The 12812-nt window shown below is 36.8% G+C and overlaps 1 protein-coding gene across 3 annotated transcripts in view; it reads left to right on the top strand.

Moving 5' to 3' along the window:
• Positions 1–12812, top strand: part of CNTNAP2 (contactin associated protein 2) — a 1082030-nt gene that overhangs the window by 998713 nt on the left and 70505 nt on the right. For all 3 annotated transcript variants that reach the window (XM_088167403.1, XM_088167401.1, XM_088167409.1), the window contains 2 exons: positions 2583–2828; positions 4329–4462. In XM_088167403.1, the coding sequence (XP_088023529.1) occupies positions 2583–2828; positions 4329–4462 (380 nt within the window). The remainder of the gene's footprint in view (positions 1–2582; positions 2829–4328; positions 4463–12812) is intronic.

The raw sequence follows: 12812 nt of genomic DNA, 5'->3' as shown, positions 1-12812 counted from the left end.
CAGACTTTCGGGTGCCTCTTGGGCACCCACACTGTCAGGTTATGTTCTTCTTTAAGAAGCCAAGCAAGTTAATAGTTGCTATAAAGTTATTTCTTGTAGAAGCACATAAGTCTCAAAGTCAAAAATAAAGCAAAGCAATGGCATAAAGCAATGGCAAAGCTGCAGTGGCAAAATGCACATGGCATAAAGTCATGGCATAGAGCCCCAGCTCTCCCTGATGCATGTTCTTTTATAGAAACTTTCCAACTAGCTAAGACACAAACTTGGACCACTACTCCTTAACCTATTAGAATTCTGGTTTCTTAGCATGCCAGGCTACGTATAGACTACGTTCATGGCCTATCTTGTTCTAACTGAAATATGTAAGCAATATCCTTAACTCTATTAGGTCTAAAGCTAAGTTCTTGGAGCCTCTAAGGAAACACCAGTATGTTTTTCAACCTTCACTAGAACATGTACTACTTCTCAGACATCTAAGACCTTTTACTCACTAAAAGCACTTAAAACTTATTCCATTTACTTACTTACTTACTTACTTACTCCTTCTATTCACATACTCATTCCATCCAAAGACTTTAATTCAATCTCTACCCTCTGATTTCTCTCTGAAGAAATTAGAGAGACTCCTGACTTACTGACTCCAACAAACCAGAAGTAGGGGCTGAAGAATAAATTAGTGGTCACAGGGATATTTTTAGGCCATCCTCCAAATACTTGGAGCTGCTGCTTTAGATTTTTGTGTGCTAACGCATGTTTCTCACACCACTGTTAAAGGCAGAGGACATCATGAGTTGGGAAAATTTTTTCCTGACAGGACCCTTCACTTTTAATCCAGGAGCACTAAATTTGAGACTACTGCAAAATATAATTATTTTATATTATATATAGTTAAATGAAATTGCCTCTCCCATAACTTCTTCGGGATGGTTGAACTTTTCCTCTATAAAATTGTAGTTATAAATCCATCAGAGTGATAGAATTATTTATAGCACTTCGGGACCACAGCTTGAGTCTGTGTTTTATATGTTCATTTAGTGACAGCAACTGTGACATTTTGAGTTTGGAAGAATTTTTATAGGATAGCAAGAAAACATAAAGCTTTTCCAGCATTAGATTTAGCAAAATTCTGGAAATAATCATAAATATAATTTTACAATTTTACCTATTCTCTACTCAGCTATTCTGAATGAATTCTGTAGGCTTGTTCCCGACTTGCTTTGTGTCTGTGTAAAGCTTCAAAAATAGCCATCTTCCTTCATGTGTTTTGAGATAAAGCCTTTGCTTAGAATTGAGTGAAGACTCAAAATGCTAAAACGGAATAAAAATAAATTTCTTGTTTAGATAGGCAATTTTGCACAAAGCTATGGCGACTTTGCATCATGTAGAAGGCTAGTAGACAAAGAAACTTTTTTTTTAAAGACTGGTTATAGCCTTAAGCATTTCTTATTCCTTCATTGAATACAGTACTCATATGTTATGATTAGGATTGTTTTAATCATAATGTAATATCTTACAAAATGTAACTTGAAATGTAAATGAAACACACCTTCTTAATCAAGTTCACATATCATTTAAACATTTCCTTTCACAATGTTGTCCCAGACAGCACAGCTGATCCAGTAGCACAGTGTCTCTAAATGAATGACGGCCATAGGAAGTAAGTCAAGTGATTCCCAGTGGAGTAGATGATTCCAGTGGTGGCCAATTGTGCAGTAATTCCTGTAGGAGGTTATCCAAGTCAGCCATTGCTGCAAGAATATCAGCCTGGAATTATGATTTTAATGTTGAGGCAGAGGCAGGACTGCATTATTATGAGGAGGACTACTAGTGCTCTTTCAGCTGGAAGTATTAATTCTGTCAAAAGTAGGTTTATTTTCTGTTCAGAGTGTTGGAACACCACATCTTGCCTCAGATTGGTTTAAAAACTACAGCACCTTCTGAGACCTACAGTTCAGGTATCTCTTGCCTCTCATTCCCAGTTGAGTCAAACCCCCTAGTTAATTTTATCTTCTTTAAGGGCATCCTTGTTATGGAATTCTCATGAAGGATTGTGCTAGCCCTGGATAATTTACAAGCGTTGTGTTCAGTCCTTTTAGGGGCTGGAATTGTCATCATTCCTTTGGGACATCTTTCCAAATCTACTCAAATTTGCTGGTCAGAGCTGCTGTTTTTCCTTTTCCTTGACTGTTTGTTTACTGTGTTCTTTAAGCCATTCTTCCTTGTATCTCCTTCTTTGGAGCATTATCTACCACAAAATTTCATGAAAATAAATTTAAATTGTAATTATTCTTGTCTGTAGTATTGATATGAGATATAGACATAGGCTTTCTGTGTGTCCCAAAGGAAATATTTCCTTTGCTTTGTGAATCCAAGTCCCCACCAATAAAATGGAGATTGTTCTTTTCATTCTTGTAGGAAAATACTGAGGTTCTTAACCTAAATATTGTGCTTAAAGAACACAGCAGTAGAAACATGCACAGATTAGCACTGGTCAAGTCACAGTAATATGTTTCAACCAAAAGGTATCAGCACATTTAATTTACCTTTTTTTTTTTCATCCTCCTTTTCCTATTCTGTTCAAGATGTGGGAGCATTTTTTGAAGAAGGAATGTGGCTTCGCTACAACTTCCACTCCCCAGGGACTAGCATGAAGGATTTAGTTAGCCGGACACCTTTGGGTTCTGCAGATCCTGAGATCACAGCACCTGACCTGAGCTTGAACAAAGAAGAGCTCAGCTTGAGCTTCAGCACCACCAAATCCCCTTGTATCTTATTGTATGTCAGCTCCTACACCCCGGACTTCATGGCTGTGCTTGTGAACCCCACTGGTAAGAAACTGCTCCAGGCTCTCTCCATTGAAGGCACAATTGACAATACCAGACTGACATTCAGGGGAAGTTCTAATGAACTAATGAGAAAGTCTTTTCACCCTTGTCACATAAAAATAAAGCATTTAGAAATCTGACCCTTTATTCTGCTTCAACTAGATTTGATACTGATGTAACTGTTCAGTTTAGTGGTGTTTCTTTAGCCAATCCTCCCTCACAGAATGAAACCAACCAAACAAAAGAAATCAAAAACCTACTATAACAGTCAGGCCCATGCCATGAACCAGTAATATGGTGGGGACAAGCAGACATGCACATGAAGGCACCTGAGTAACTGAATTGGCAATATCCACAGTAGTCAGTAGAAAGTGTCATGTACTGTTCTGAAAATCTAGATACTCATTGAGGTGACTTAAATATGGATGTAGTGTAGTATATAATGTCCTAAACATTTTGGCAATGGATGAAGGTCGGATATGGACCATTTGCTGCTACAGTATTAAAACTCTGTATGAACTAAATATACTTCAATTTCAAATAGTGCCTTATTGCCCATGAAAATCATAATTAGGATGATTTTACTACTGTTCTCTTTTATGGGATAATATGAGTGTAATAATATTCTACATGCCACTCATTTTTTTCCCTTCATGGGAAAGAAAGAACGTGCATGAGAGGAATCCAACATCACACAACTAAACTATAGTTATAGAGGTCTAAGTCTGCTCTTTTGGGCTAGAATATTTCCATTTTTCATCCAGAGTGGGGGCTACATTTCCCTTTTCAAACATCCTTCCTTTTAATCAAATATTTAAATGTGTTATGAAGAGCAGACACTTCACTTTTGTTTAGAAAAGAAAAATCTGTCTGGCAGTATGTTATGAATATCAATTAGCCACTCCTGACTATACTTTCCTAACAATGCAACCTCAAGTTTTTATTTGACAATATAATACTGTATTTCCATAGAAGTCCAGATGGCCACCCATCAACAATAATTAAACATGAAAGCAAGAAATCCACTTGTATGAATTATGTGTCAGTGGTAATTTGTTGTAATTTTGCCTTTATTCAATGCATGTCAATGGTTTATTCTTTAGAAAATGTTATGCTTTGTATAAAGCAAAGAATTTTACTGCAGCAAGCATCATAATCTCAACAATAAAGTGTTTCTTGATGTGCTCAATTTTGTACCAATTGTCCATATTGTTCAAGGCATAACTCAAATTTGTTTGGTTTGCAGTCTGGAGTGTTTACAAACACTGTGGTTTGGAAATGCTGGTCATTGTCACACCTCTGGGTTATAAACTAGAAGCAGTTTCAGCCCAGTAACTTTATAATCTCAAACACCAGCTCTTCTCTTACTGCAGAGACCAGCTATGAGAGCAATTAAGTGTGAGATGATAACAGCTGTATGTGAAAATAAAGACAGGAAAATAGCTGGTGAATAAAGATCAAAATACCTGAGGGTATTTTTGACATTTTTTTCTTTTTTGCTAGGGAATCTGCAAATTCGGTACAACCTCGGGGGCACCAAAGAGCCATATAACATTGACATTGACCACAGAAACATGGCCAATGGACAGCCCCACACTGTTAATGTCACACGGAACAGAAGGGACATCGTACTGCAGGTAAATTGCTGGGTTCCATTACTCGTATCTTGTAGCATTTTGTTTCTTGATGGGTCTCTAGTCCTCTAAAAAGATTGGTGCTAGAAAATAATGTACTTTAGAAAATAAAAAGTACAGTAGATAGGGTTCTGCCTGCAGATCACACTCTTGGGGGTTAATAAAAGCAATTCACTCCCTCTGTTTCATCAACTCATTGTTCTGAAATCCTCATTTTAGTGTGATGGCAGCTGGGCTAATACAGGTGTCACCATAGACGCTTGAGGGCATGAGAGACATCTGGGCTGATAGATAACATGGGACTTAGGATAAACCTGTGCCATTCTGGAGCATCAGCTGGAAACCAGGAGGGATACCCAACAGTGTCTTAAATGGTAGTGAAGCCTGATGTAAATAACATCATTCTCTAAGTCCTGACTCTGCAAATGAGGGTATCTTTAAATTTAAATTTACCCTGAAGTCCAGTGAAATCACAAGAGCTGTTTTGCAAAGATGAGCAGATGCCTAAGTGTTTGTGTGATATGAGCCTGCGACAGAGTATTGTTGAAGGCACATACCTCTGGATTTTTTAGGTTTTGGAACAGCACAAGTAGGAACTTCATCTCTTCATATATCTCAGTTCACAAAACTCTGATATAGTATGCCTCTATTTAAATAACTGAGGGGAGTGCTGCAAGAAGCAGTCAGTGTTTCCAGACAGCTTCCTCTCTGTGGTTACCACAGAACTCTTTTTTCATTCCCTGGTTGTCACATTTGCAAGCATGGAGATTTTGAGCAGAGTGTAAGAACAATTTTGTTGGCAGGAGAGTCAGGTGGATGGGAGACATTAATCTGGATTTGTTAGTTCAGAAGAAGCAAAACAAAACCAATAACAAATGAAATATAAAAGAGTTTCCTTGGGAACCAAGCCAAAAGCTGAAGGACGGTAGCCATCACAGTATTATCTACCTAAAGATAAAATAAATCCCTGACAATTATTATTTCAAAGAATCAAAAGAAAACTTTTCAGTGCATTACAATGTTATTTGACTGAGACTCACAGTATATAAAATAATACTGAATGCATGCAAGTAGAATTGTCACAAAATTGTTCACGAAATTCCAAAAAACCAAAAAAATATATAGGTGGTACATTCAAACTGTTTTCAGGCTTTTGGAGGTTAAGAGGGATATATATTGATATATGCATCTGTCTTGCTTGCTGTTGCATTTATTTCTCCTATAGCTAGATGGAAGCAAATGAAAACCTATAGTTTGGTGTCTCTCTGGTGTTAAAAGCTTTTATTCTGGGGAAGTATGGCATTCCTATGGAGTCCCAGCTGGCTGATTTAGGCAGCTATCAGATGAGATACTTCGCCAAATTGGAAATTATGTACACAGTTAAATGTTCCAGGCTTGCAACAGCTCACCTGAACTTGGGTCCCAACAATTTTTTCCCAGTGTTTTTTGAGACCACTGCCTGTCTAGAACTTTGAAGAGACAGAAATATTTTGGTTATGTTGCTCTGCTGGGGTAAAAAAAATTAATCTATTTGATGTGCTTCATATGCAACTGATTTATGTAGCTAGAAAGCAGATACATTTGAGACTTATTACATGAGATGATCTGTCTGATGTGCATTCAAGAATAGGGAAAGAAGGGTCCCATACAAAGCAAATCCAGAAATCCTATCCTGACAATATCCTGAAAGAGACTATTTCTATCAAATTTTGTTTATCCTTCATAAGTTAAAATAAATTTATTACTTATCTGTTTACCTTCTGTAAATAAGAGAACTGATATGAACAGAAATTAATCTGCTAAGTAGATTGTTGACTTGAAAATGAGTCCTGTTCAAAAATGAATTCCTCACAGTGTTTGAAAATACAGAAGATATAAATATAGTTTTTCTCAGTATTCAGAGGACAAATCATAAACTATGAGTTTTCTCTTGAAGATCTGAGCTATGAACATTTGAGTATACTTTTATTTCCTGCTAAATCTTTCTCCAACCTTATGAGCAGCTGGTTTGCTTGCTTTTAAAGAAGACAGCTTGCTTGCCAGGTGCTGTTGCTCACACTTCCATATCTCTACAGGGCATAAAAGTGTCACAAGAAGGATTTATTTCTCATCAAAGCTTCAATTCAAGAGCACTCAGTATTTTTGAGATCTTAACAGCAACATACTTAGAGTACCTGTCTTTCTAACTTACTGTAATAATTCTGTAGTGCCAGAGAGACTTAAAAAATCTGAAGCCAGGCAATAAATTGGTACCATATGAACTGTGTGAATCAGTTTTAGCATGATTCTCAGGAGTTTCACTTACATATAAATACAAAAAAAGGCTCATTAGTGAACTCTATGAGTCTTCACCTCATGCTGGCAGACAGGAGGCTGCTGATTACTTACCTAAAATCAGAATTTGAGGTGGGAATTGAAATCAACATATCCACGATACTATATGTGCATAAGGTAACAAACACATGAACAAATATTTAGTTAAAATTGGTTTTATTATAATTGTATACCTATTCCTAACATACCATGACACTCAAGACTGAAGGTAGTAGCAAAGGCTCTGTCAAATGTTTTTTGTATTTCAGTTTTATACATTCTCTGACTGCAGACAAATCAGTAGTTAGCTCTACATTAAATAACAAGCTCTCAATTGTGTTGCCAGTGGTTTCTCAAGGATAAGATTGAGGATAAACAGTCAATTTGCATGTCAGAAAAAGCAAATTACATAAATTCAGGGAAAAGTTATGCTTATTTTCTCATTTTCATGAGGGAGACAAAATAAACATTTGATAGTAACAATTCCCATCCCTCCCCTCTAGTAAAATACCAGATACTAGTATCTGTGGCACACCTCCGAGGCTCCATTAGTTCACCTGTGGCAAGAAAAAGCCCAGACTGACAGATGGGGAATGCATTATTCCACCAAATTACATTTCAAGAGCTGGGCTTTAGGTTATGGAGGGCAAGTTTTACTTTGTTTGACTTCATTAGAAGATTTCATGCTTCAGCATGGTATTTTCGGTATCATAGAAACCAGATCACTCTTTACCAAGTGTTCATCGGTGATTAACACTATTCACACATCAGTAAAATCTTCTTTGAAGAAAGCCAAGGACAAAAGCTCCCTAGCAGAGGTTCGGATCCAAAGTCCATTGAAGTAAATGAAAGGCCTTCCATTGCCTCCAGCAGGCTTTAAATTGTACCTTAAAGAACTGTGATAGTTGCATCACGAGTGCAAGATTCATACCTTCGGCTTCTTTGCATGTCTCTAGAGTAAAATCAGGATGGAATCCAGATCAGACACTTTTATGTTCTGTTGCACAAAGGTAGATCAGCCTGCTACAAAGAAAAAAGAAAAGAAAAAGGAAAAAGGAAAAAGAAAGGGGGGAGGGGGGAGGGGAGAAAAAAGTATTATATGCTTTTATTGTTAGTGGAATAAAGCTGATAGTCAGCAGGACTAAGACTGGGCCTGTCAGCTTCCTTACATGTACATTCTCAACAGGTGTCCAGCTCTCCATCCCTGCATTAAAGCCATTTCTGATAATGGGTTATGAGTCACAGTTTATAAAACCTTCTTTGTTCTTGAAAAATATTAAACCAGAGCAACTTCTTCAGGGCACTGATGAAACTCTGTCCTAAACACTCAGTATGCTTCAGGACAATTATCAGCAGTCACTGCTCATCTTCTCAGAAGGCCACACAGAAGGACAGCTGACAGTTCGCTCTTTCAGCTTGGACAATATGTCAAACTGTGGTGGAGGGGCTGTATACAGCAACACCATACAATCAATGTTAATTGCTGACTCCACTCAAAATCTGCTTTATGGCTAAGTCTTGAATCTGAACTCAGCTGAGGCTGAGAACAATACAGAAAATGTATTTGTATAAATCTCCTTTCCAATTTCACCAGAAGAAAGGAAGAGTATGCACCCATCTTTGTGAAAAATGATCAATGCAATATTTGACCCTTATCCAAATGAAATCAAGAAGAAACAGAATTTTTGCAAGTCCATTTCCATTTAGAGCTCTAAATTACTTGAAAAGAGATAATAATTGCAAACTCCTAGATGCTTTAAAAAGGTAAATCATACAAAGTTAATTCAAAACTAATCTGAATTACAAAATAAAATGGTAAACATAATAGCAATAAAACAAAATGGGCGAAGTGGAGCAAAGCAGTCTGCATATAATCCCCATCTTAAATGCAGTTAATATATCAAAGATTTTATAATTGTAGATTAAATTTTGTTCCCATTAAAGTGAGTGGAAACTTTCCCATAGACTTCAGTGAGACTATAATATCATATCCCAACATTACTGTTCCTGTAGAATCACATCTAATTGTCGTATTTCCTATCTTTTGAAGCCTCAACAGAAAATGATCACTATTTGAGCTCTTGCTTAAGAGAGGCCATAAAAAAATCACGAAATTATTTTCTGTATCTAACCCAAAAATAATGATAGCAGTAAAACAAATTTTGTAGGAAGACATTTTATCTAGCTTTAAAGACTTCAAATGATAGAAAATTTACCATATCCTTTGGCTGTGTCTCACTGTTCGTAAGTACCATTTTTGTAAATAATTTGCACCTAATTTACAGTTTGAATTCTGCAGACTTCAACATTTAACTTTGGGATCTTTGTGTATACGGTTGATAGATGAAAGAAATGTCAGGCATCACTCCCGTTCACACTTTCTTAGAGATGCTGATTAAAACATCTTTTCATCTAGTCTGCAAGATGCTAAATAAACGGATCTATTTTAGTATACCTTAATCCATGTACAGTTTTTGAGACTTAAACCAATTTTTAACTCTTCTCTGAAAACTCTCCCTTTGAGTCACATTTTGAAAATATTTACCATAGGGTTAGAAATGGTAATGGTTGCTATACTATCAAAATGATGTAGAAACACCATCCTTAATTATTTCCTTCATTTTCTGGGAATTATGCTGCCTCAGCATCCTTTGGGTAGTGCTGTATATTGTCTAGACATCAGATGAATCTGAAGGTTGGTTTAGATAACATTTAAGGTGTAGGGAATGAGGAAGTACTGTTCATGATTTGAAAGGAATCAGTCAGACAGGATTTACAAATTCCATAGACACTGACATGAATAAAACATATTTTAAGTATCCAGGACTTTAATCACAGGTAAAACATGTAAACCATAGTTAACATCAATGCAACAGTTAACCCTCTGCTTTGTTTCATAATAGCCAGGTAATTATATTGTACTAAAAGAATAATTAATGAATTTCCAAACATGTTTTGCTTAAAGTAAAAAAAAATCATTTGTTCTATCAATAGCAAAGGCCTTCCTGCTGAAATGAATGATTTAAATTCCCTGGGGATACATCCTTTTCATTATGTATTGCCCTTCTGTAGTAGCAATGTATTACGCAAAATGCTAGTTTCACAGAAAGGCAAACTCAGACCATTTTCTAGAGCAGAGCCATAAATTAGATCTGCATGTTTAATGCATTAGCACTTGGTTTACCCATAACTGCTAAGCTATTTTTTCAATCAGAAGTCACAAGGAAGTGGTTTTTTACTCAAGTCTGAAAATATACGGGATTTTTTTTCCCACAGATGACAAAGTAGCATAAAAAGTTATCAATACATATCAATAAACTCTTGAAAATAAAAAAAAGCTCTTATTGATATAGCATACCATGCCTATAACCCTAAGCAACATCTGGTTTCCAAAATATAAACAATTACAGACTCTGATCTTTGCATAATTCAAGTTCCCTCCAACTATAAGGATGTTGCAAATGACCAGGCGTTCAATACTGAAAAGTGTCTGTAAAAAAACAGCAAGAAACAGCAGAACAGAATTTAAATTGCATGTACCAGAATCAGAAATGAGCAAATAATTCACTGATTATTAATTTCTTACCTGTTCTTTTGTGCTCACAGGATGACCATGAGCTCTGAACAGTTTTCTTGATTTAAATCTTCAATGAATTTACTCAATTTCTTTATTTTACAGTGTGTCACACAATATTTCAGTTAAAGAGACATGTAGACAGGAACTTCATGAATTAACAACTTCTACTCCCCTTTTGTGTGTGATAGAACTGGTTAGTGGCATCTGCCAAGGTAAGCCAGCACACCCCCACTGAATCTCAGCTTTATGAAAGACAGACCATCAACAAATGAGTGGGTGGAATATCCTCACCCTGAACATCAGGACATAGCATTATATCTCTCTCTTATTGGAAAAACAAGGTGAAACAGTGGGAAAAACATCATCCATACACAACCCCCTGGGGGTAGCATCGCTTCCTGTGGTTTCCCTGTAGCTGCTGCAGAGAGGTAGAGGCAGATGACAAAGTAGATATCTTCTTAAAAGTTTTACTGTCTCTGCATCAGCTGAGATAGTTTCAAACTTAGAGGGCTTTTGGAAGAATATTCCTCTTTACTTTCTGCTTTTTAAAACCCTTCCATGGGAGAAGGGTTACATGTCCATTCTACCCAGATCCTTTTAGCAGAGCATATGTTGCTGGATTCAGAGTCATATTTCAGCTGCCTTGCCCCAAACTTTGCCCATGTCTAGGCCACGTACTGTGATAAGACCCAGAAGTGAAATGTCTTCCCCACCCTGCACTCCCATTTTCCTTGGAAATAAAGCTAAGGCCATTCAGGTCAGAAAGGAGCATGGTGCAGTCAGGTATTTCCTGAGTCTGCATATCAAAGCAGAGCAAAGGTCTGCAGAGTGTATCAGAAGGCTTTTCCACCTCACAAATGTGTTACTTATATTGGCTATGCTGAAACTATTTCCTTCTTCCATAATGCATTTTCAGTGACGAATGTGTGTGTGTCTTCCTTGGCCTGTGTGATGGCTGGTTTTATATAATTTTATTGGAATTAAAGAAACAAGGAAAGAACAAAAAAATCATTAAGTAATCCCAGAGTCCAAGACAAAGCTTAAAAAGTCAAAACCTATCATGAAATAGGTGATTTCCATTGTATGGAAGCACACATTGGACAAATTAATGTCCTGTGAAAGTCATCTTTAAAGTACCTGAAGTAGATCTCTTTAATTTTAATGACTTGGCATTATTTGACTTGCTATTGCTTCTGTTAACATTTATTGTAATTCATCTACTAAAGAGAGCAATAAAAAGTTAACAGATGTGTGATGGAAGCATCAGACAACCGTTTCAACTGAAGGCAGGCAAACTAAATAGTGTGCCTTTCCTTATCAGCGCTTCTGTTACATTTTGAGTTATGTTTCTACATTTCCATTTAAATTTTAACCAAAATTGTGTGTTTTTTTAGAGGGAGGCAAATTATCCCTGTCATTACTTAGCAGAGGAACAGCAGCTTTCAGGTATATAGACAAGCTTTCTGCACATAAAGGATTCAAGTTTTAAACCAGAAAAAACAAACAAACAAAAAACAACAAAACAAACAACAACAACAAAAAAACAATGCCAGCCTTTAGTCTTCCTTACATCGCACCAGTGAAATGTGTGCCTGCTCTTGTGTTCCAGATGAGCAGTGAGGCTCTAGGTCAATGTCAGTCCAATGCAGTAAAAAATGCTGGGTTTACGGTCCTGCCTGTTTCTCTGGATCCAGTACTCATTTACAGCCCATGGCTTGTCCCTGCTCTGGCTCTGATCTGATCTGCACTAACCTGGGTGAAGGATTTGACTGGTCAGAAGCAGATCAGCAGAGCACTAGTGCCACACTAAGGAAGGAGCTGAATTGCAGTAAGAGTGGCCATGATCAGCCTAAGCAATTACACAACTGCCACTCCAATCTGCTCCTTTCCTCTTGTACTAGAAAAAAAAAAATCAAATATCACGATATTAAAAATATTGTTTGTAAGTTTTTTCCTTACCTTTTAGCAGGTGAATAATCATCTATATTACACCAATAAAAAGAATCTCGTAATACCTCCCATTTGATTTTCAGAATCAACTTTCTTCTTTCTCATACACTGATATCATACTTGTGAGGAGCTCCATCTAAACATCTGCATACCACCTTGTTATTTTCTTGGGGTCACATGCCTAGACTGTTCTAACTTTGCAGGCATTTTTGAGTAGGAACATTTTGTATTATGTATTATTACAGAACTTACCACAAAAAACCCTTGTTCAGGACTAGAGAAGTTGGTAACACAAGTGATAAATCATCGTAATAATGCAGAAGAGAAATACTACACTGATCATGATGGTAACACCCCCTTCTTTATCCTGCTATTGCTGAAGTCAATAGCAGAGCTGTATTGACATCAAATGGTGTGAGATTAAGCCTTACAGCATTATTTTCTATCTGATTTTGACAATTTTTTTTATAAAATGTCTCCAGCATAAAGGAAAACCTTAACTTTACAGCAGGC

Source organism: Sturnus vulgaris, chromosome 1, assembly GCF_052056855.1.
Source record: "Sturnus vulgaris isolate bStuVul1 chromosome 1, bStuVul1.hap1, whole genome shotgun sequence".
In the NCBI taxonomy this organism is placed as follows: Eukaryota; Metazoa; Chordata; class Aves; order Passeriformes; family Sturnidae; genus Sturnus; species Sturnus vulgaris.
This window is presented reverse-complemented; position numbering and strand designations above follow the sequence as displayed.